Raw genomic sequence first — 26,673 nt, forward strand, 5'->3', positions numbered from 1 at the left:
CCGGGAGATGTTAAAAAAGTTTGATAAGGGACAATCTCGGTACGTGAACAACATCGTGACAGGTGACGAGACTTGGCTGTACTATTACGATCTGCCGACCAAGGCTCAAAACAAAGTTTGTGTCTTTGATGATGACGACACACCCGTAATTGTCAGAAAATCCCGATCTGTAAAGAAGAAAATGATAGCTGTATTTTTCAAATCGAGTGGAATTGTGGAACGTGTCGTTTTGGACACGCAGAAGACAGTCACAGCTAAGTGGTATACTGAACAATGCCTGCCTAAAGTCATTGGATCTATGAAGAACCTGCGGCCAAAGTCAAGAATGGACACCAGGTACCTCCATCACGATAATGCTCCAGCTCACCGCGCCAAAGCCTGCACCGGATATTTGACCACGACAGGACTGAAACTTCTCGAGCACCCTCCCTACAGTCCAGACCTTGCTCCCTGTGACTTTGCACTGTTCCCGAATGTGAAAATGAAGCTAAAAGGGAGGCGGTTTTCCAGCGATGAGGACCTTCTACGGGCTTGGGACAACGAGTGTGCTTTACTCCCTGTGAAACTTGGCAGAACTGGTTTAAAGATTGGTTTCGGAGGATGGAGAGGTGTATTGAATGTAGAGGAAATTACTTTGAAAAAATTAAATAAACAAAGCTGTATTGCAAAACTTTCCTAGTACCCTTTGTATATGCGTTCAGGACAGTCATGCAACAGAAACATTGTATTGTGGAGCAGTGGGAAAGGAGGAAGAAATTTTTTTATCAGGGATAAAAATACAGTGGGATCAACTGACAATGTTACCAACAGTAAATTCTAAGTGGGAAGAATTCAACAATTAATCGTGGATGCTACTAAAAGTTTCATACCTATTAAGAAATATTGTTCAAGGTTTAGGCCTAAATTGTTATCAAATGAACTAATGAGACTCGTGACAGAGAAGAAAATGCATGGGATGCATATAAATTATCAAGCCACTCAGAAGCCTATGGCAGATATAAGCTAGTCTGTAATAGGTCACAAAGGAGGTTAGGCAGGCAAAGGCAGATTATGAGAAATCTTTGGCAAAGGATGCTAAGAAAAACAGCAAGGATTTCTTTACTTATATAAACTCTAAAAGGAAGGGGATGAATCTGATTGGTCTACTTGATATTGATGGTTTGGCTATTGATGATCCTGCTCAGATAGCAAACAAACTTAATGAGTATTTTGCACCTACATTCACACACGAGGAGTTATTAAGGTTTGAAAATGGCAGAAGGTTATCAAATTGTAGCAGGGTGCTTAATGATTTTGTAATAACTCAGAGCAAAGTGGAGAAGAAATTGTTGAAGTTAAACATAAGAAAGGCACCTGGGGTGGATGGGATCTATCCAGTTATATTAAAGGAGGTGGCAAAGCAACTAAGCAAACCCTTAGCCATAATTATGAGAGCATCCTTGGACTCAGGGGAGGTCCCCATGGACTGGAGATGTGCAAATGTATCCCCAATTCACAAAGGGGGATCGAAGGGTGACACAAGTAATTACAGACCAGTTAGTTTAACTTCTGTTCCGGGTAAAATAATGGAGTCACTGGTTAAAGATGCATTGCAGGATTATCTAGACAAGACTGCAGCAATAATTCAGACACAGCATGGGTTTGTTAAGGGAAAGTCTTGTCTGACAAATTTGACAGGATATTATGATGTGGTTACAAAGGAACTGGATGCAAAAAATAATTTTGATATCATATATTTGGATTTCAGGAAAGCTTTTGACACTGTTGCGCAGAAGACTATTGTACAAATTGGAGCAGAATGGTATTAAAGGTAAGTTGCTACAATGGATAAAAGGATGGTTGAGTGGGAAAAGACAGAGGGTGGTAATTAATGGGTGCTGCTCTTCATGGACTAATGTTATTAGTGGAGTCCCACAGGGTTCGGTGTTGGATCCTCTGTTGTTTTGTATATTTATCAATGATATTGATGAAGGTATATCAGGCTTAGTGTCGAAGTTTGCAGATCACACAAAGGTTGGCAGGGTTGTTAATGACAGTAATGGCAGTGTGCTACTGCAACAGGATCTAGATAATTTGGGTAGATGGGCTAAGAAGTGACAACTGAAGTTTAACCTTGACAAATGCAAAGTACTGCATATGGGTAGAAGTAACCCCAGAAAAACGTACCAACTGTGTGGTACTACAATTAAGGTGGTAGAAAATAAAAAATACCTGGGAGTAATTGTTCAGTCAGAATGCAGACAGGCTGCCAGGGCAGGTCATGGGGTTTTGTCAATGATATATATAGGAATTTTGCTAGCAGGGAGAAGGAGGTGATTGTCCCTCTGTATAAGGCAATGGTCAGGCTGTGCCTTGAGTACTGCATACAGGTCTGAAGGCCTCATTTTAGGAAGAATGTAGATTTGCTTGAGTGTGTACAGAGAAGGGCAACAAGATTGGTGAGGGGAATGAAGGGATCCTCTTACCAAGAGAGTCTTAAGTTCTGCAAACTGCAGTGGCTGGAGACTAGGCACCTGTGCGGTGATCCGTTTGTTTGTTTGTTATTTGGTTTTTAGGAGCATTAGCTACTAAGGCCATATTGCTCCGGGGATATGTGGTGGTCATTCCCTGACCTTTCCGCATCGTCTGTATTTGGTGGTCATGGACTCGAACCCCGGTCTAATCAAGAAGCGTGTGCTACACACTGCTGCTCCTGGCCACCTGGCTACGGAGGCGCTGTGGTGATCTGATTGAGGTATATAAAGCCTTGAATGGGTTAAGCACACTGAATTCTGATGGGATCCTTCCACTTGTTCCGATTACGAACCTAAGGGGGCATAAATTCAAATTAAGAAAAGACAGATGTAGAATAGATGTGCGGAAATTTGCCTTTAGCCAGTGGGTGGTTAATTGCTGGAACAAACTTCCATGTGTCGTTGTGGAAGTTGATAGGTTAAATAAATTTAAGGAGAAACTGGACAGACATTTGGAGGGAATGGTGTGATTTTTTTTTTGGCTGATGCTGCATAAGCTCCTACACTTGCTTTCTTGCATCACATGCTACTACTACTACTATAATATAAAATAATGTTTAAATTTATGTTCCACTGGTTGAACCAAAAAAAGTTCTTTCACCTTTAATTAATGAAGAATTTATTAATGCTCTGGATAAAGAAAGTAGTGGATTCTGTTACCTAGGCAGAGCTGGCCCCAAAATTTGCAGGCCTCTGCTCAAGAATTACTTTCAGGGCATTGTGCAAAACTTATGCAGGGTGTTTCTTGTAATAGTAATTTTTTTTTTTTTTTAATTTTTCACATTTTACAGTAACTAAGACATAATTAAATAATTTTATATTATACTGAAGAAAAATTTAAAATATGAATAATATTTAATACATTAATCAACAATATTGTTTTGACCATTTGAGCGTGGGGACCTGTTCGATAGAACCGGCTGAATATGCTTGTGGCCAGAATTGTAAAAGAAGTAGTAGTGGCAAATGATGAAAGAAAGCAAATTTATATAGCATCAGCCAAATAATTTAAAAAAAAAAAAGTAAAGTAAACCTTTGTCCATAAATATGAAATGTCTCCCCATTCACAAAGTGGATCAAGGAGTAAAGGGCACAGCACAATTACTGACATGTAAGCTTGATTTCTGTTCCAGAGAAAATAACGGAGCCAGTGGCGAAAAAAGTAATTCAGGACTACCTCTACAGAAATGAAGTTATACTGTAATCAGAGCATGGGTTTATTAAGGGGATATACAATTGCTAATATATGACATATGATTTGAACTGAAGTTGCCACTACAGCAGTAACCTTGATTCAAACATTTGGTCATTTCTTTTGTGGAGGTGAAGCAGTAAGCAGATACATTATTACATTATAACTTAGTATAAACTAATTTCTTTGTTTAAAATTAGATAACCACCTGTTGGATCAATGGGTCCTTTATACCAGAACACATCAAAATCAGTCACTCTCAATAAGTTCATTAATGGCAATCATATTTATCATCATTCCCATATAAGCTGTTATTCAAAGCTTTCATATTCAGGCCTATTTAATGCTGCATGAAGTGCACAGAAACAGATACTAGTTGTGCTAATTACTCATTTATTAATTGATAGGTTCAATATGTAAAGATGGTAATCAGTCTTTTTATTTGTTTTATATTTTTTAGTTTGATTACTTTCCATTTGTTGGCTTAATTAATATACATAGATACCTGTTTTTACATATTGGTACTTTCATTTATTTTGGTTTGCTTTAGCTGGTGATATTTTAGACATTTTGTTTTTTTTTTTTTTTTTGGCTGATGCTATATAAGCTTGCTTTCTTGCATCATATGCCTCTACTAATGCTAATATTAAATTTAGGATCATAATGCAATTTTCAACTTTTGCAAAAAAAAAAAAAAAAAAATATATATATATATATACTGTATATACATAAAGGTTAAATGAGAGGATAGGGAATGAGAATAGAACATGAACTACAAATGGACAACATTGAAATTAAGAGTTATTCAGCAATAAGTATTTTCTTATTATCTTCTCACAATTTTCCTTCATTTTCCACAGTTCCAATCGCCATTTGTAGTTCATGTTCTATTCTCATTCCCAATCATCTCATTTAACCTTTATACATACATTATGGTCATTGGGTTTGGTCTGCTAAAGAATGCAGTGTCCCTGTTCCATAAACAATATTACAATTTTTTAATATACCTTTTAATTCCTTTGTATTCCTTTAATAATATATATATAATTATATGTATAATTATAAAAAAGAATTGTGAAGAGGATAGTATAGAGGTGTAAGTTTGTCTTGGTACTCCTTTATACTATCCTCTTTACAATTCATTTGTTATTATAATTATTCATTTATTACACTCTTTGTAAGCTGTTTTGCACTAAAAGGTGTAATTACATAAACTTTCTCTCTATTTCAATTTTGTTTTCCTCCTTTTATTAAAATAAATAAATATATATATTCTTCTATTTTTTTGGGGGGGGGGACACCTTTGATGTGCAGTGTGACTACTACACAAAAACAGTTGCAAGACTAGTTGTGCAGGTACTTACACAGGAGGTGTAGAAGGTACTTACACACAGTAACTCTGAGAAAAACAAAAAATTTCACTACTCCAATAAAACTCACTATAGTTAGGAAGGGAGAAAAAGGTTCAGACATTAACCTTAAATGAACAATTTTTGTGTGAAGATTCTATTTGCAAAGGACAACTGACAGGTCCCTTGTGAAGTAATGTAAAGTAGCATAATACAGAGCCACTGCTGGCACTGCATTACACCACATTTTGAATTGCAACCTATGGTTAGAAATAATAATTTGTTACCTTACATGTTGTTACCTTAACATGAAACTCTGATAACAAATACTGAAGATTAATTTCATTAAAAATCAATGTTGTAAAATTAATCTGCTATTCAATCAAATCTAAATGTTCTGCTATCAGCTGCTTCAAGACTTGCTGGACTTCTTATCAGATGACTTCAATACATTCACTGTAACTTATGGCAATGAATGGTGATTAATGTATTGAGTCTATGTATTTGATATTAAAGTGGTGTGTAGATGAAAGAACTTTCAATTAAAACAAACCAAAGATAGTATGGGCACATACAAAGGATGAAAGAAGGGAGATTAGCTAAAGATATACTCAAATTAAAAATAAATGGTAATATACTTATATGCAGACCAAGAGGAAGATGGACTGAAGGAACCATTAAAGAAAAGATACATTTAACAAAAAAATAAATAGAATGGAGTAAAATTAGTGAATGGAAAGCTGATAGTCTAGAAGAATTGATTTATATACTCACAGTGAACTGTACTGTACACCTATTGCATGTAATACATTTTGGATGATAATGATGACAAGTTTGGGGGGTGGAGGGGACAGGTTAATATTCTGCCCCCTAATGTTGGGTTTTAGGCACACCAATGAATTAGACCATACTGCACCAGTGTGTGTGTGTGTGTGTGTTCATGGGTTGATTTACACTGTGTGGGCCAAAAAATCCAGAATGACCCGTGGGGAAAACTACCCCTTTGCCTCAGACTGGCTAACTATAGACTTGCCTGAAGTGGTCCTTAGAAAGTCCTTTTTCAGACTCCCCCCCCCTCCTCTATTGTCACAAGGACTTTTTTATATGAAAATATATATAGCGGCACCTAACAATGGAATGTGAAGAAAATGCAAGATGAAAAAATAAATTGTTGACAAATATTTGTATTGTTTCAATCATAATATTCAATAAATAGCTACAATTAAACTTCCTAATTAGGCTATTGGCTTGGATTTCACTAACCTCTTCCAAGCCAAGAATGTTTTCACAAAAAACATCTTTCATGCTTACAGCATACACACACATTTTTTTTTAATCAATGCTTCCCCCCCACCAAAGTTACTGATTGCAAGTGAAGAGTATGGCAGAACTGCAAATTATTTTATAAAAGAAATATGTTCTTTGACTGGGAAGGAGGAATTCTACTCTGTGTCACCACAGAATGGAATTCCTCTGTCATGGCACAGTAAACCATATGGTAAATCATATTGATTCTTAAGCACTGTTTACCTAAGACACTTTTAGAAAAACCTATAAAAATTAATTAACATGAACATCTATATTAAAGTAACAAATATGTGAAATACAAACCTGTATATTTTATTTCATGTAGCTCCCGGCCATGCACATCAGGAAGCTGATGCGATATCTCCTATAAATTTCAAACATTTTACATTAGATTTATTAATCACCATATTAGTAACAAAATTTAGTTGTTTTTAGTTGTTCCTGCTATGAAATAATTAACCCAGTGGTGGTGATGGTAAAGCACCTATTTGTGGAAAACATGGTGGGTGGGTTACCTAACAGTTAAATTTCTTTTTAATCTTTGGAAAACATTTTGGGTTTTTTAAATTCTGCTTCTATAGTACAAATATTTCATCTTTTCTTAATGGACTACAATATTTATATGTAAGTTCTTTATTTTCTTAATAAAAAAATAACTATATTAAAAATAAATTGTTTTGTACATAAAATATAAACATACAAGGAATCGCAATAAAGTTCCTGGACCGGTGCAAGAATAACAACACAAAGAAGGAGCTCAAAAATGGCTTTATTTTTATTCAAAGTAAATCGCCACTTTTTTTTTTTTTTTTTTTTTTATGAGAACCCCAAACACGAGAGGTATTAAACCTATAGTACTTAGTACCGTGCTTGGGTTGGAGGTTGAGAAGACGAAAGAAGATATTTGTTGATATTGGACTTGAACTTCTGTAGATTGTAATTTTCAGGAAATACGTATGAAGGAAGGTTGTTCCAGAAAACGGCAGTTGAATGAATAAATGAGGAAGATGAAAAGTTGGTTCTGTGGGTTTGAAGTTGGACAGTAAATGGATGTTGGCTGGTGGCGGCACGTGTTCGGACTGTTTTGAAAGAGAGAGCGGGAATTATAGAAGCCAATTCAGAAGAACAGTGCCCATGGAAGTATCTGTAGAAGAGGCATGCAGCAGAAACAGTGCGTCTATGAGACAGCGAGTGGAGAGACTCTGTTAGAGATGAATCATTAATTAACCGAACTGCCCTCTTCTGAATGGAATCAAGAAGCCTGAGAGAGGTTTTGGGGGCACCACCCCAGATGTGGGAACAATATTCCATGGCAGGGCGGATTTGCGATTTATACAGAGTGAGCAGCTGTTTGGGAGAAAAGTAACGCCGAGAGCGAAAGAGAAAACCAAGTTTTTTAGATGCAGAGGAAGCAATATTTGTAATGTGCTTGTGCCAAGAGAGATTAGAAGTCAGGGTAATCCCCAAAAGAGATATATCATTTTGCCTAGAAATCGGAGTGTCACTAAAGATAAGCATAGGAGCAGAAGAATCCTTTTTGCGAGATATAAGACAAGATTGAGTTTTAGAAGGGTTGAAATCAACTAAGTTGTCTTTGCCCCACTGGAGAATTACCTGAAGATCGGCATTTAAGGAATTGGCAGCAGATTTTCGTGAACTTAAAGCTGATTGAGCTGGACAAGGTTTCTCAAAATGGAAAGTTGAATGCAATGTGCTATCATCGGCAAAACTATGGATAGGATTTCCAGTCAATGGAAGAAGGTCATTGATATACAAGAGGAAAAGAGTGGGGGAAAGAACTGAACCTTGGGGGACACCGGCATTAGTGGAGAAGTTAGAAGACAGAGAGCCATCTACCATCACCCTCAGTGAGCGATCAGAGAGAAAACTGGATAACCAATTACTAAAAACAGTTGGCAAACCATAAGATGGAAGCTTGTTTAGAAGACATTTATGCCAAACACGATCAAAAGCCTTTGAGATGTCAAGAGCAACTACTTGTGTTTCACCGAACCTTTCCATTGAATTAGTCCATAAATGGGTAACGTAAGCCAGAATATCACCAGTGGATCGACACTGACGGAATCCATACTGGCGATCGTTGATCAGACGGAAAGTTTCTAGGTAGTTTAAGAGTTGGCGGTTAATTGATTTCTCCATTACTTTAGAAAGGGTAGAAGTAATTGCAATGGGACGATAATTGGATGGGAGGGATTTGTCACCCTTTTTAGGAACTGGCTGGATATGAGCAAATTTCCAAGCAGAAGGAAAAACACCTTTGGAATAAGAAAGTGAAAAAAGGCGGCAAAGAATAGGAGTAAGTTCAGGAGCACAGGTTTTGAGAACAAGTGGAGAAATACCATCAGGACCTGGAGCTTTCTTAGCATCAAGATTCATCAAAATCCTTCTGATATCCTTTTGACGGAAGACCACAGGAGGCATTGAATGGAGCGTGTTAGGAATGGTGGGAGGTGTTTTACCAAGATCATTAATACATGAGCTCAAAGAAAAATGGGATGCTAGCAGGTCAGCTTTATCCTTGGCTGAAGTGACAACAGAACCATCTGGTTTGGACAGAGGTGGGAGCAGAGATGGGCAAAAGTTGCGGCCAATAGCTTTGGCAAGAGACCAGAATGCTCGGCTACCATTAGGGCAAGAAGCAAGTTTTCTACTCTTAGCCTGTTCAAACTCTAGTTTGGACTGATTAATAACTGCTTTACAATTGTTGCGAGCTTTGGTGTAGGCAGAAAATGAAACTGAAGAATTAGAAACAAGCCAATTACGATATGCAACGTTCTTCTCTTGGACAGCCTTAGCACATTTATTGGAAAACCAAGGTTTAGATAAAGGACGAGATTTTAAAGTGGAGTGTGGGATAAAGGATTCCATTCCTGCAAGAATAATTTCACTGACACGATCTGAGCAAACGTTGACATCAGAAGTTTTGAAACAGTAATCAGACCAAGGAAAAGAAGAAAAGAAGTCTCGCAGGTCATCCCATTTTGCATTCTTGTAATGCCAAACAATACGAGGTTGGGAATAGCCATGAGATAAAGGTTCCATTGGAGAAGAGGCAATCACCAAGTTGTGATCTGAAGTGCCTAAAGGACCTCTCACTTCAACCTTGTACTTAGAAGGGTTGTTTGTGAGAAAAAGATCAAGCGTATTGGCTGTATGATTAGGATTGTCCTGTATTCTTGTAGGTAAATGAACAATCTGTGCTAGGTCATTAGTAATTGCAAAAGCCTCAGCATCTCGACCTGCTGGGTCGGTGTGACTAGAAAACGGAAGCCAGCTGGAGTTGTGAACGTTAAAATCACCAAGGAAAATTACCTCACTGTTAGGAAAGTTGGACTGGAGAAAGTCAAGTTGCAAAGAGAGGAAGTCAAAGAGCTCCAAGTGATTAGTGGAGTTGGGAGAACGGTAGAGACAACAGATGAATTTTGCACAATGAGGTAGAGAGATTTTAAGCCAGAGAAGATCAAAGAGAGGAGATTCCAAATTGCCAAGTCTCTGACAGGGAATATCAGAACGGACATATGCACAAGTACCACCTTTGAGGCGAAAGGAATCATACAGCAAATAATTTGGACATCTGAAATGAGCAGTAGTTGAATCAACTGATAACTGAGATTCAGTCAGAAAAAGTACATGGGGTTTGGAAGACTGCAAGTGGAAATGGACATCGTTGAGATTAGAATTGAGACCACGTATATTCGTGAAATGAATTAGGAAGTCCTTGGGAGGTTTAGATCTTTTCGCAGATAAGCTTGCTCTATTATTTTGACAATTCATGGTGTATTCAATAGTAAGAAAAAGTGGGTGGGACATGCTGTATGAAGTAATGAAATTTTTGGATATGGCGTACATGTGGTAAGAATATACCCAGATCCTTGACATAACGTGGCCTCGACAATGCTCCCCGCATACACACTACTCGGACTCCCTCCAGTCACTATCTGGCAGAGTAGAGGTAGCAAGATTATACACTAGCTGATCCGGAAGCTTCCTAGAGAGTTACCAATAGGTTCAGTCCGGTGTACTAACTAGCGGCCGGCCTTCGAACACCGTTTTAGAGCTGTACCCTCGAAATGTAAGGAATATTGGATCTCGCCACGACATTCATCATAACCTCAAAAATCATCAATCATACTGCATGATGGAAGAGATAGGGAAGGGTTGGCCGGAACTTAGCTCTAGAGACAAAACATGGGTTCCACCACTTCAAGCCTCCAATAAGCAAAGTGGTGGTATTTCACCGGTTGATGAGAGTCATCTACCACCTAGTACTGCCTGGTAACATAGAGGGGCGGCGTTCCTCCATGTGGTGTGGGCGCCACACCTCGACCCCTGCTTACGTTGGTTCACACCTGGGTGGTCACCCACCATGTACTTGTGCATGAAGGTTATACCCAGGATTACTAACAGTCCCACCATCGTGAAGGTGCAAGCAGAGGATTTGGCTGTCATAGACCGTCCGGACTTCGCCGAAATTGGGTCCACTTTGACTTGAGTGTCACCCGAATATCAGTTCCATCAGCGTTTTAGACTCACAGGTAGCAAGAACAGCTTGTCTGGCATATCTGAGAGAATGTCTGTGACAGCCTCAAGGACCACTTGATTGAATGCACTTATCACACCATTTTAAAAGTTTCTGAAATGAGTCAGCAAAGGCATCCAAAGAGATGCTATTGAGTTCAGCAGTTACATTATTTTTTATAATTTTTTTTAATATGCCAAACATCTGTAAATCTCTTTCCTATGAAGGTAGTTTTCACTTTGTGAAAGAGAAAGAAGTTCGTTGGTGCTAGATCAGAAGAGTAGGGTGGATGGTTGATCTATAAAATTAAAATGTTTTCCAGAAATGTCTTCAAAAAGTGTGGAATGGGCAGAGGGTATTGTCATGCAACAAGAATCAGCTGCCTTTCTTTCAAAATTGCAGGCTCACCATTCCCTGCATATCACATCTGTTTGCTGAAAAACATGATCGGCATTGTCTTTACCCTGGACGTCCGTAAATGAAACTTCTTGGACCTTGGTGATGATTTTTAAGTCCAGTGCATGCTCTGATGCTCTTTATCTGGGTTATATTAAAACACTCATCTCCAATGACAATACTATAGAGGAAATTAGGATTACCTTGAGAAGTCTGGATGAAGTCTTCGCATGATATATTCTTTGTTGCTTTTGCTCATCTGTAAGGCTCGGCAGCATATATTTGCACAGACCTTCCTTTTCCCTAAATCTCCATGCAGAATTTGACGAATTGTCTCCTTATTCATATACAACTCATCAGCCATCATCCTAAAGTTCAAACAATGATCTCTTGCCACAATTTCCCAAACTCTGGCAACTCTGTCCTTCTTTCGAGAGGTGATGGATGCCCACTTCTTAGGACATCGTGAACAACCTCACATCCATCTTTGAACTCCTTGTCATTCGAACATATTTCACATTTAATCACCATAAACAGTTTTTAATATTTCATACCTTTATCTTGAAGATTTTCCCAGTTTAAACAAGAATTTGATATTTGTTCGTTGCTCCATTGCAAAATTGTGATGACATGGAACATTAACACTACAAAGTGGATGTTACTTGCAACCTGTCAGACTACTGGACAATCTTATCTCTCTGTATATGTTGGAGGAAGTTTAAACTATGGCATACTACTCCCATTTATTTTAAAACTCATCCAATATGATTGCAACAGCAGAATTCCAGAAATTAATTGCCACACCCAGTATATCTATTAGTATCTTCCTTTTTCCAGTTTAGAAGACTGCTATGTGCATGAAATTTCAAATGTATTTATATTTCTGTGGGTCACCTTTCCTTTTAATTTATTGAAAAACATTTGAGTTTTTTGATTTCTGCCTCTATAACACTTCATCTTTTCTTAGTGAATTGTGATATTTATTGTAACTGTTAAGATCTTATTAAAAAAGTGTAAAAAAAAAAAAAACCCACCATTGTTTTGCACCTTTTATATAAAAAAAGTAAAAAAATCGGCAGTAAATTACAACAAAACATGAACATCAATCTATAAGTTTCTTCCATTTTTAAGTTTAAAACTTCAAGTGTGCACACACATTTTTGCTTATTAAGTAATAAATATTGTTAAAACACAAACACACACTTGATACAATTAGTTACTTCTATTTTCAGATTTATTTCAAAATTTATTCCAAATCGGCATGCCAACATTCGTGAAATTTGAAAATTACCTCTATTCTGGTATTCCAAGTAGCCAACATCTCAAGATGTCCACTATTCAAGTGAATACATTGCATTTTCTGTTCTCATCTTTTTTATGCCAAAATAATAATAAATCTTTCAAAAACAGCTCCTGTAAGACTATAGATACTTAGAGAATAAGTGGGAAAGCAAGTAACCATGACCTATAAACAAACACATAATTCAAAACTTCATATGTAGCTAGCTACCCACAAAATGGCAGGAATCTTGTGTGAATATTGCATTTTGGTTTCTTGTCTTTATCACGTGAAAAAAAAAAAATCTTTCCAAAATAATTCATTTAAGACCAAATTTTTATAGAATTAGTGGGAGAGAGAAAACAGGTCATCTTGAACTAAGAAATAATAAAATAAACAAATAATAAACAATTCAAAATTTAGTAACAGCATTGGTGCCTGTCTGGTCCACTCTTCAGGCAAAATGCCAAAATGTTGCAAACACAGAGGTGGGTCACCTAATAGGTGGTCACAATTCTCAATGTTTCAAAAACCATTAGAAATTACTTCAAAAATATTGGACTAAAAGGTTTGTCTATCTATATTTAGGAAGCCAAAAAAAAAATTGCAGATTTTTAATGATAAATTAAGGAATAACCATGGGAGCATTATTTTTGAGAGGCACCTGTCAGGTGACCTGCTACTACCACCACTGGGCTATGTATAGTGATTATAAAGAACAAGTTAACCTAATCCAGTGTACCACCTGGTAAGATGTGAAGTACTAACTCTTAACATTTACCAGTACACATTCTTAAATATTTGAATAAAGCCAAATTTTAAAAAATATTTTATTACCAAATTAAAGAGACAAGTAGCAACAAAGATCAAAAATAAGGTTCCAGTTTAAAAATCATGTTAGTGTATTAAAATTAACACCCCTAGAGCTGCTGGAATGGGAGCAGAAGGGCAACAAAGAGGTGCTCTTTCCAAGCAGGTGGTTGATTGTTGGGACAAACTTCAGTCTGTTGTGGTAGTGGATAGTGTGAATAAATTCAAGGTAAAACGAGACAAAACCTAATAATGTTCAGTGGCAAATTAATTAGGAAACTGAAAAGTAGCTCCTGACCTTATAAAGCTTAGCCACTTCTGACTAACAAGACACACCGATTATTATTATTAAGAGGTAACAAATAGTGATATTAGCATTAGTAGAGCATATGATACTATATAAGCTTGCTTTCTTGCATCATGTGCCCTACTAACGCTAATATCATTACAGGCTGACCTCAATTAACGCAATTACTTGGTCCCATGAGCGCATCGTGCAAAACGGAAATGCGTTAATCGAATATAATAATCAATAGGAAAAATTATAATTGGTTGACCTTCAGGAATGTCTATAAAAAATTTCAAAAATACCTTTTAAATAACTTTTTAACTGTATACCATGTAAAAGATAATGAAAACAATCATGGAATTAAATGTTTATTGCATAAAACAGTGGTTCCCAAACTGCGCGCTGCAGAATATTTTAAATTTTCGAGGGAAACAGCGATACTTGACATCTGTCGGACACCGTGCAAACTACTAGTTTGAGGTAGTTCTTAGTTTCAACATTTCTTATTAAGTTGTTTGGACCTAACTACATAATGAACAGAACTGTTAGGTATTTCTTTTGGTCTAGGTGCGCCGTGAAAAAATTACCGAGACACTAAGGGCGCCATGAACCGAGAAAGTTTGGGAACCTCTGACATAAAATATACAATGAAGAAACAATTTGTTATGGAAATATTTGAATAGTGTTGACTTTCTCTTTTCATCAATCAATTTCCGATAGCCGAGAACAATCTTTATTGGGCCCTAGTGAAATAAATACTGCAGAGAACCTCAAACCTTTTGTTTGAGGTTCTCTGCAATACAAAAGATTCCATTTAGTTCTTTTACCGTTATCTCCTTTGGGGTAACATTTTCATCTGGCTCATTTAAAAATTAGAATTTAGAATTTAAAAATTTAAATTGCATTTAAAAATTAGAATTTAGAATTTAAAAATTTTAATTGCATTTAAAAATTAGAATTTAGAATTTAAAAATTTAAATTGCATTTAAAAATTAGAATTTTTAAATGCAAGTCTGCATTGACTTTATTAGCGGGAGACAAACTAGTAACAAGTCTTCTTCCGATGGTTGATGGAACACACTGAGGTGGGCAGCAGGCAAACGTTTCTTTATTGCCCGTCCTACATGCAGTAAGCTTAACGCGTGATTCAAATCTTTTTTTTTTTTTTTTTTTATGTGAAAAAAAGAGATCACGTTAACTGGAAATTTGCATTGTGAAAAGTGGTATAATTTTTCAAATAGCAGTAACTGAAAAACGAGTTAATCAAACTCACGTTATGCAAAGCCTGGCTGTATTTACCTCTTAATAATAATAATTGGTGTGTCTTGTTAGTCAGAAGTGGCTAAGCTTTATAAGGTCAGGAGCTACTTTTCAGTTTCCCTTTGAGAGTTTCCTAATATAACTTTCATAAACCAATATCCATAAAACCACGTTAAACCACATTGAGGTGAAGCATATAGTCATGATAACTGTAAAAAGCATATTTTGTTCCAAGAATTATCAGTAATATTATCTCATTATTTTTAACTCAATTAAAAAAAACTTACTCTCTGAGCCTCAAAGATAATTGCACATTTATTAGCAAGTTCAATATAGGCATCCGAAAGTTTAAGCAAACCATCCTTCAGTCTTATCAATTTGATTGCTTCATTTTCTTGTACTCTCTCAATCACTGAAATGAAAAAAAGTCAAAGTTGTTGCTTACAGACTAAGTTAAACCAAAGCCACAAAAATATGGAACACTCAGTAATTTATCTTTAAACTGTAAAAAATATTAAAAATCAATTGATCAAATTATTATGATTACTATAATATTTACATATACAAACGATCTTCCTGAAGCAGTAAAAAAAAATTAACATAAGTTCTGAACATAGAAATGCATGACAAGTGAAGATCATCAGTATTATCAGTGATAAAACTAAAAGCCACAAGAAATTTTGAAAACTTGAGAGGCTGTGATTCTGATTTTACATACTGCCCATATAGTGCTTGTTGCAATGAAAATTAACAGTAATAGTGCATTCATGAGTGCAAAATCAATTTGTCATTAAAAACATGTTTAAGCTACTTTGCTAAAATTTTTAAAATCCAAGCTGAAGTTTTAGTTGTGCTGGAGTATCATTTGTAATAGAAAATATCAGCAAAAAATGAAAACTGAATTTTTGAGCAAATCAGGTATGCCAGGCACAGTAAGTTTTTTTCTCCCTGATGATTGCTATCTTGTATGTCAAGCCACGCAATAAAGAACAGTAGAACAATAAAGAACATGTCAAATAGCACCAAGAATGGTTGCAGACAACTGGCAAAAACATTATACCATCAGCAGTTTAATGTCAGCTTATTACAGCAGAAATGAAAAGCTATACATTGAAAGAGAAGTAGTAACAAAATTCAGGGCAAGTCAAATCAGGGCAAGTCAAATATACCTGATTAACCTAGGAAAAATGATTGTGCACTGAACTGAAACAAACATGGTCACGCAGATGGTGAGAGGTGCCCTTTCATTTTTATTTCCAGAAAAAAGTTTGATTTCTCAGACTTCTGTTTGCAATATACCAATGCTTGGCATTTTGTTACTGGGTTGCATTAAAGGATTGTTGTTAATAGAAAATTTGAAAAATTAAAAATGTGTTTTTACATCATTTTCAATGAAAGAAAGCTTATTAATTCTGCTTAAAATAAAAAAAAAATAAAAAATGTCAAAGAGAAACTATAAACACAAAACGATTAGTTCTTTCCATTTTCCAATTTATAAAATAGTTAAGGATGTGAAATTTAAAAACTGTACGTACACACATTTTTTGTTTATATATTATGTATACAAATTTTTAAAATTTATATACATAATACATAAATTTAAAAAATTCATCACACACACACACACACCCATGAGTAATTTCACTTAAGTTTATTTCAAATTTCCTGCACCAATAAGTGTGCAAAATTTAAAATTTATGCGCATAATTTTAAAATTTTGCACATACACTGATGTTCATCACCCCTGAAAATTGTAATTGTCATCCGAAAAACATAAGTATATGACAATATTTCTTACAGATTGCATCAGATAAGATTGACACCCACAGGTAATGATGTAATATTGCATCAGCAGTTACTTGCAGCTATATAAGCACGCTCTGCAAGAGTTGCAGTCATTCCTTGCTTGTGTCAGGATGGCGAGTTACACGCAGTTGATGCCATGAAGAAAGAGTGCTATTGTTGCTTTAGGTGAGGAAGGATGTTCTTCCCGTCATACTGCTTATAGTGTCTTGTAATCAGTCAACAGTGAGTAGATTTCTTTCCAAACTCAAGAATACTGGTTCTGCTGACCGGACGCAAAAAAAAAAAGAAAATGAAAAAGAGAATGGGAAGAACGTACAGGAGTGATAGCAAGTGTAGTAACAGTCAGAAGACGCCACTTCAAAAATGGACTTGTAGCCCATCGTCCTAAGAAGTCCCTCCTCGCACAAAAAATGAAAAAGGCCCCAAATGGAACCCCGAGCAGTGGAAGTCAGTTATTTTCTCGGATGAGAAGAAATTCAACTTGCATGGCTCTGATGGGAGACAAACGATTCGCCATAAACGTGGTGAAGAATACCATCCAGACTGTATGGTGTCTACAGTGAAATTCCCCACCAGCCAAATGATACAGGGGTGCATGGGTGCATTTCGTATCATGGAGTAGGTCACCTGCAGTTTATAAAAGGTTTCGTAAACGCCAATGGATACCTGGCTATATTGAAAGGCAAATTACTGCTAACCATTAGAGACCATTTCAACCTGCCAAGTAACTGCATCTTTCAGGATGACTCTGCTCCTTGTCATCAGGCGAAAAGTGTTAAGTAGGCACTTCTGTAGTTACTTTAGCTTCATTTCTGCATTAGAAGTTTGACAGTAATGTGTTTACATTTGTTACAGGTGAAAAAATGGTTGGAAGAATGGTTCATTACAACTCTTAGCTGGCCAGGAAACAGCCCGGACCTGAATTCTATAGAGAACTGTTGGCATCGTGTGGAATCTGCAGTTGCCATATAGAAACCAAAGACCCTTCGCGAACTTCATAATTCGTGTTTGGAACCACAAACGATCAGTTGATTACCTTCAGAAATTGATCTTGTCAATGCCTCGACGGTGCAACCATCAGGGCCAGAGGAGGTTCAACTAAATATCAGTTTGCACCTGGGGAACTTTTCATTTTGTTTTCCATTTAAAATGATAAACTGAAGAAAATTGAGGCGTCTGATAACATTTCAGCCATAATTGTCGTGTTTACCAAAACTGTTATATAAAAATATCTTTTGTTTATATTTTTATTTGTGATGCTAGCCATTAATGTAACATACCATTGCAAAAAAGGGTTAGAAATGTGAAATTCCTAAGTGATGCACCTTCTTTGAACATCAATGTATACTATCGAAATATTAAAAAAAAAAAAAATTTTTTTAAAATGTAAATATACACAGATATATATTTTATTTATCTATTTTTTGGTAGGAAGCACCAGTGATGTTTACCAAACAAAAACAGTTTAGCCTACTAAACAAGAATGGCTGTGTAGCAGTTTACAGGTGCTTTTATGCAGTTACTCTGATTAAAGAGTAAAATTGTCACTTTAAAACTACACCAATAAAACTGTTTCCATAGTTAAGAAGGTAGAGAGTTTCAGCTTGAATCATTAATCTTGAATTATCTTGAATCATTAATCACAATCCGTAATTTTTGCACAAAGATTGTTTTTTTATGGATTTCTCAGGTCACACAGACCACTCCAGGGTTAAACATAGATTGGGATGCCAAAAACATGGACACACTTAGAGAAATGAACTACCTTTCAAATTAACAAAAACAGCAGAACATTTGCAAGGCACACACCACATAAGGAAAACCATTCATTCAGTTTTAGCCACTGCCTCCAGGACAGCGAGGGTCAAATAAATGTGTTTCAGGATGCTTCACGGAGTATGATTAAAATCTAGGGAGCACTACTATCTAAGTGCCAACAGCTATACGTACATCATTAAATGAAAGTTCTTCTATTCTTTGGTGCCATAAAACAAAGAAAGAAGCTCAGTAATCACTGTTTCAGTAAGACAAAATGCCATGCCACAAAGCAAAACGAGTTAGGAATATGTTTAAAATTTATAAAATTTTGTGTCAGTGATTGACTGCATACCAGACCTTTATCCAACAGAAAATATTTCGCTGACTAACAAACTTATAGAATGAGGCTTCCATTTAAATATATTATCTTCAGCAATGAAGGTAATATATGCTCTGCTTTCCCATTTGCACATGAAACATGGCATTTTACTGCGACATTTTACAACTGAACTACAGAAATTTCAGGTCTCCAAAAAGTAACTTATTATGTCCTTCATATTTAAGTTTATTAAGGTTTTTATACTTCTCCTTTAAGTGAACCAAATGCGCAACTGGTGCAGAAGCATAAAATGATGCACTTATGGAGGGGAATGGCTTCCAGGATAATCTTATCCTGGAATCCATGAAAAGTCTCCACTAAATTCTGTTCATATACTGGAGCTCCTAGGGCACTCATTAATCTGAAAATACTGCTGTAATAGTGAAAAGTCAATATTCCTGATTACTTTTCACTACTGAGTAGGAGTTTGTTCATGGAACAAACTCCTACTCAGTGTCAGTAGCAAGAAAATGATATCAATGGAGAGGTGATTTTTAGCTAGGAGGTTTGATTCAAGGATCTGCAGAAGTTTTGGCAGATCCAAATATTTTATCAAATCTTTTGGCTCATTTTGGGCAAACTGTTAATTCTTGGTAAAGAGAATTTGTAATCTTATCAAATCAGTGTTAAAAGTAATCATTATTAATGTGTGTGCGTGTGTTTAAATGGTTCTATAATTTTCACTTGAAACATTATGCTATATTTGGAGCTTATACTAATTTGACTATAGAAGTGCGAGTCTGACAGCACAATACCACTAACTTTGATCAGTGATAACAAAACTGCCTTCTCACACCCACTTAGGGGTATTTTGACCAAGGAAGGTTGGAAATTACTGCCTGAGAGGAAAGGCTCTTTTCTCGAATTGTTGGCCTACTTTTGTTGGCACAATCACAATTAACAGTTAATTATAATATAATTGGGATAGGATATTACGTTATGGTAACATTCATATTAAAATTTATTTATATATATATATATATATATTGTAATAATAAAAAATTAATTGTAGTGAAAAGTAAAACTAAAAAATATGATTAATTAATATATTATGATGATGGTTTATGTACCCGGGGCACTGTTAGTAACAGCAGAAATACCCAGCAACCATAATGGAATGTAGATAAGTAGATTAGGCACGAGTGGGGAAATGCTGACCTGTCAGATGTAGTTACAATGGAAAAAATTAAGTGCCTGAAAAATAAAAGCAGATTAAATAAAATACTACAAATAGTACTTAATGCTATAGATCCTAAGATTTTAACTTCTTCATCAAGGGTCAGCAGCCAAAACCAAAGGAAATACAGCAAGAAGTAAGGCCTCTGTTTCTGACACAAAATATATGTAGCAAGCAGTAAAAAGTGAGCTGAAGTATATATCATAGCCGACCCGACAGACACAAAAGCTGAAAGGAATAAGAAACAAATCAAATCTAATTAAAATTAAAAATAAAAATCAAGATAAAAAGTTAATTCCAATAAAAGTAAAATTGAATAAAATAGCAAGCAACCCTAAGTGAATTTAAACAAAAGAAATGTAACATGAAGATGAAAAGATATAGTTAAAGTTTAATATTAGGATATAGTTATTGTTCTGAAATATAATTTTTTCCATTGTAACTACATCTGACAGGTCACCATTTCCCCACTCATACTTTAATCTACTTATCAATATACATACAGTGAAACTTCTCCTAACGGACACCTCTCTTTAATGGACATCTCTCTACAACGGACATTTTCAAATTCCCCAACTCTCCTCTATTGGTTTTAATGTGTTTTCAGCTTCTGTCTAGAGGACATTCTCTGTAACGGACGAGGACAGGCAATCTGCACTGTTTCGTTTACATTAGCACTTAATTTGATCTCCCCATAACGGACAGCGGGCGAGTTCACTGCCCTTTTTCTAGGAACATTTCTTCCACGTATTGCCTCAATCGTGTGTTTATTTTCTATTTCCGATTCTCTGAATTTTATCAAGGTTTACGTCGTGGTTCTAAACCCTTTTCAAGAATTTTAAGGCATGTGTAAAACTTCTGATGAATTCGGTGTGTGCAGGGGGGGGGGGGGATTTTGTCGGCCTTTCGTCTTTTGAGTTTGAGTTTTCAGTTTTGTTCAGTGTCGTGTGAAGTGCACAATGTCTTCTTGTAAACATTTAACTTTAAAAGATAAAGTCGAACTCATTAATGCGTATGATCCGCAAAAAAATAGTGTTCGCAATCTCGCTGCAAAATTCAAAATCGGGAAGACACAGGTAAGCAACATCCTAAAGAAAAAAAACGAACTGCTCAAACAATTTTGGCAACACGTAAATGATCAGGTTCAAAAATCATTCCCGAAAACTGTTGGACTTCAAATTGACAATGTTACGTATGAGTGGTTTTGTCGCACACGTGCTAAAAAAAATTCCCATTAACGGGCCTATTATTAGGGAAAAGGCTTTGGAGGTTGCGAAATCTATGGGAGTAAATGAGTTCAAAGCTTCTGTGGGATGGCTAGACAAGTTCAAAACTCGGCATAAAATTTCTTGGAAAACCATAAGTGGTGAAGGTGGATCTGTTGATACTGGGGTTGTAACAGAGTGGACCGTCAAATTGGAAGATTTATGTCGTGATTTTGAAGCTAAGGATATTTACAACTGTGACGAAACAGGGTTGTTTTTTAAAGCTCTTCCTGAAAAAACAATGAGTCTAAAAAACGAAAAAAGTGCCAAGGCGGAAAACTTTCTAAGGAACAGTTGATTGTACTATTGTGTACAAATTCCTTAGGTCCTATTCTTGCTGCAACACGTATTGTGGATGATTACTATGTAATCATTCACAATACGTGTTCAATAGCATACAGAACATGTCGGAAACAGAAGCAAGAGCATTGCAGTCTTTCTCATAATTTTGGTGGACGACCTCTGACGAAGACATTGAAACTGTTAGTCACGCTGCAATGTGGTCTTATTTTACCTCATTATTTTAGTTGTCTTATTCTATTTATTTTGTCACTTTACCCTATCGTATATCACTACATTGCTTATTCATTTCTTCTAGTTCACTTCTCGTGTATTCTGTGGATTCAATAGTAACAAACTTCTACTTCATACTTTCTAAATACCACTATTTATACATTACGGTTGTAAGGTACATTTTGTACCCTACAACTGAGTGTTTTTTTTTTTTTTTTTGCAAGTGTAATTATGAACAATTATCTACATAATTGTTCATAACACGTGTTCAATAGCATACAGATTTTGCTACACTCGCAAAAAAAAAAAAAAAAACCCCCAAGTAGCTAAGGAAAATACAAATTATGTTTCCCACCTCACACAGGTAACTATCCAGTTTGATCTTTGAATTTCTTCAAACTATCAGCCTCAACTACCCATGAGGGCAACTTGTTCCAGCAATAGACGACTAGTTGGCTAAGAACACTTCCTACAATCTAATTTAAACCTCTGTAATTTAAATTTATGGCCCCCTAGTTCTGGAATTCTTTATAGTGAAAATTCCACCTTCATTCATTTTACTAATCGCTCTCAGAATCTTATAAACCTCAACCAAGCATCTTACCTCTGAGGTGCCTGGTTGCCAAGTGCTGTAGTCCACATAATCAGAGGTCTTTCCTCACACAATTGCCCTTTTGCCGATCTCGCCATTTCAGTTGCCCATCTTGGGACCCTTTCAAGAAGCTCAATGTCTTTCTTCAGATGAGGTGTCCATACTTGAACACAGTATTTCAAACGTTATCTTACAACTGCCTTATACAATGGGATTATGACCTCCCTATCTCTACAGGATAGCATTTGGTAATTCATCGATAGGACACCATAGGCTATCCTGGCTGCTTGTTTACACTGTTCAGAAAACTTCATATCTGCCTGTATCGTAACTCCCAGATCCTTTTTCTCCTCCGCAGTTGTTAATTCAACCGCACCAAGTGTGTAATTTATTTGGGGGTTGCTATTCCCAAAAGACCTTGCGTTTAGCAGCATTAAAACATAGTTGCCACTTCAAGTAAAAGACCACATTTGGAATATTGTGACCAAGTATGGAAAACTCATCTAAAAAAAGACAGCCTCTTGAAAGGGTCCAAAGATGGGCAACCCGCATGATGAGACTTGCAAATGGGCGACCGTATGAGGAAAGACTTCAATTATCTGCTAGACAGCTTGGCATTCAGGAACCTTTGAGGGGACCTGATTGAGGTTTATTAGGATCTGAGAGGGATTAGTAAAATGAATGAAGGTGGAATTTTCACTGTTATAAAGAATTTCAGAATGAGAGGGCCATAAATTCAAATTACAGGGAAAGAGGTTTGGACTAGATTGTAGAAAGTTTTCTTTTAGCCAGCAAGTTGTTAAATACTGGAACAAGTTGCCTCCGCAGGTTTCTGAGGCTGACAGTTTGAATAAATTCAAAGGTGAACTGGATAGTTGCCTACATGAGGAGGGAAGTGCATAATTTGTATTTTCTTATCTACTTTTTTTTTGTCAATGTAGCATGAGCTTATAGCTTCCTTTCAATATATGGCTATACTAATACTAAATCATTCTGAAACAGCATTGCCTGGTCTTAATTATTTATTATCCTACCTACCTTTAAATCAATCATCAGCAAACTTTAACAACTTTCCATGTATATATACCCTCATCAACATCATGTGGAAGATCAGAAACACAAAAGGCACCAGCTGAGCACATTACACCCTAAAGAATCCCCACTGATTACCACTCTGTCTTCTTTAACTCATCCTGTCCCTGATCCAAATAAGTTTCTTACCTGATTTGTCAGGCAAGATTTTCTTTAAACAAACCTGTGCTGTGATAACATTAGGATTTCATTTTTATCAAGGTGTTCCTCCACTGTATTCTTATTCACCAAATCCATTATCACACTATTCACAGATGTCAAAATCACCAGTCTATAGCTACTTATTTCTAATCTTAGCTGCTCCCTACGGGTGTGAGACATTTGTATTTCTCCAGTCCAAAGGAATTACCTCGGTATTCTCAGTGGCATTCCTAATGGTAGTGGTTGTCGCTGGGGTGGTTTTTTTTTGGAAAAAGGGCTACTGTGGCTAAACTGCACCTGTTTCTTGGAGTGAGAGTGCACAGAAGAACCTGAAGAGACTCCTATAAGTTAGAGGGACCAGAATGATGCAGATTGGCATACTGACAATGACTGCATTCAATAAGAATATGTTTTATAGTTAGTGGCAAAAGTGCAATGCAAGCAAAGTGGAAATCATCTCTACCAATAAAAAAGAGATGTGTGAGGTTGTGATAGTAAGACAAATACATGCTCTGACCAGCACAATCTCTTTATCTATTTGATCAGAAGCTAGATAGATTTCTACAGCTGCGTATTCTGGTCTGTGTTTCTTAACTTTTTATATAACTGGTTATGCCAAATTTCCATCCACCTTTCATTGCATACTCTGCATATGATTGATTTATAATCTGTATAAAGAATTTGGATGTGGTCATTGTCAAATGGGGGTTTGATGCTTTATCTACATGCTCATTGCCTGGTATTCCAGTGTGTGATCCAACAAAATATGACAGGATATTTACTGTTATCGAGTTGCAGTATTTGAAATCTTATTTGTTTTAAGAATGGATGTGAAGAGTGATACATGTCTTGGAGAGCCATCACTGCACTCAAATAATCTATATAGATTATAATCCACAGACTGAAATAATTAATAAGAAAGGTCAAAGCTATCTTAATTGCATAGAGTTCTGCAGTGAACACACCACATTCTTGTTGTAATGAGACAAAAACTGTTGATGTTGGTAGTACCACAGCAGCTTTCAAAGCTGTGTCACTTTTGGGGCTATTAGTATAAATTGCTGAGTTTGTGCATTGGCCAAAGTGCGTGCTATATGTAGATTTTGAAAGGTTCGATAGTCCAGGGCCTGTTTCCCCAACAACAGAAGTAGTTATCGTGAGGATATGTACATTTTCCATGGAGACTACAATTTCTGTCTTCATGAGCATTGGTCAGATGCATATTCTACTGCTGAGTTAGCTCTTGTAGGGGAATTCCTGTAGGTTTGTTTTTGCAAGGTTTATTTCTTAAAAGGTTTACTCATCGAGGATCACAGAAGCATGGCCAGATACGACGAGAAAGAAAGCTATGTATTAACTGCATAATTAAGGAGTAGCATCTTTCTCTGAAGTTCAAGTGGAGATTCACTGGCTCTATACACAGACTTTGGACTGATGATTCCTGAATGCTCCAAGAACAATCCTGAGCACACTATGTTGGACTGGTTGAGACATGCTAACAGTCTTTCAAGAAGAGTCAAACTGCAGCTCCATAATCTAATCAGGATCTGATCAAAGCTCAGTATATGTGGGGGGGGGGATATAACAATCAGCTATATCATCCGTGTCATAGATGAAATAACTTTAAGTATGTTCAGCTTTTTCATACAGAGAGTTTGTATTTGTGGTATATGTTTCTGGAATGTCAGTTTGCTGTCAAATGTTATGCCTCAAAATCGGATACTGTTGACAAGTGGTAGTGGTTGAGTTTCCAGTAATAATTTGGGTTTTGGATGTAGGTGCCACTTTTTCAAAAGTGAATGGCTGCAGTTTTTGAAGCCAAGAGTTAATAATTGTTATGTGAAGTCCATGACACTATTTTGTTTATTATGAGTGGCAGCATATTGTGAGGTAATCTGCATAAGGTAGATGTCTACATGACCCAGAATGTTCTTTGCTAGGATAAAACATTCTGTGCCAAATGGTTTTATCCTAATAGTGAAGAGTTTTATCATAATAATGCAACACTGGACCACCGACACATGGAAATCTGCTGCCTAGTCTGATGAATCCCATTTCCAACTCGATCATGCTGATGGGTGTATCCACATTTGGAGAAAGCAACACAAGGCCACAGCACTTGCATGTACTGCCAAGCACCAACAGTACATGCAAGGCCACAGCAACTGCATGTACTATTGATGCTTGGCAGGCTGAAGGCAGTGGTGTTATGGTTTGTGGACTGTTTTGTGGCGTCCAGTGGTGCTCTGATCACCATTAATCAATGGCTTGAAGGGAACACCTACCTTTCTATTGTCACTGACCAAGTACACCCCAAGTGGTAGTGCAACACATCAGTAGCAATACCACAAAACACCCTCAACACAACCAGAGTTCATACACAGACATGTATGGGCTGTATTATGGGCCAAAGATCTCCATGAGGTATTAGGTAGGTGTTGCTAATGCAAAGCTAACTGTGTATATAGGCTGCAGATAGTGGTAGATTGGTGATAGATACCCTTGATGAAGAGTTAACAACAATGCAAGTAAGCCATTTTGAAAGAAGCTTGACTGCTAGATAAGGACAGTGGGAAAGTAGGTGCCAAAGGAAATAGTTTTGCATGTCACTAATGCTCATTTTCTACACTGTGACAGCAATACACTTTTCAAATGACAACCACTAATCGATTCTGCCAATGTTGTTATATCATCTTAAATGTCTTCACATATTATTTGGTAAACACCATTTCATCTTGAACTAGAAATTACAATCTTGATGATTCTCAATATAAATAGAATTTTATTTTTTAATCAGTTCTAGGGGTAATAACTTTCTCTAGTTACTGCTAGTGAATCTTAGATGTCTGTGATTGGTATTTTCATTTTATTCCACTTCTACAAAATTTTAAAGTTTCTCCAATTCAATGTAATATAATAATATTTTCAAGCCATGAAATAAAATATAAGGAAATATAACTTCCTTTTATAGAAAACCATTTTCATTTTATTAAAACAAAACAGACACTTTAAGT

At 36.3% G+C, this 26,673-nt stretch overlaps 1 protein-coding gene across 3 annotated transcripts in view; it reads right to left on the bottom strand.

Moving 5' to 3' along the window:
- LOC150076474 (uncharacterized) overlaps positions 1-26,673 on the bottom strand; it is a 187,589-nt gene that overhangs the window by 15,293 nt on the left and 145,623 nt on the right. For all 3 annotated transcript variants that reach the window (XM_090388102.1, XM_090388101.1, XM_090388104.1), the window contains 2 exons: positions 15,224-15,348; positions 6,666-6,726 (listed from right to left, as the gene is read on the bottom strand). In XM_090388102.1, the coding sequence (XP_090244228.1) occupies positions 6,666-6,726; positions 15,224-15,348 (186 nt within the window). The remainder of the gene's footprint in view (positions 1-6,665; positions 6,727-15,223; positions 15,349-26,673) is intronic.

This window comes from Mastigoproctus giganteus, chromosome 13 (genome assembly GCF_048544385.1).
Source record: "Mastigoproctus giganteus isolate SK-2022 chromosome 13, ASM4854438v1, whole genome shotgun sequence".
In the NCBI taxonomy this organism is placed as follows: Eukaryota; Metazoa; Arthropoda; class Arachnida; order Uropygi; family Thelyphonidae; genus Mastigoproctus; species Mastigoproctus giganteus.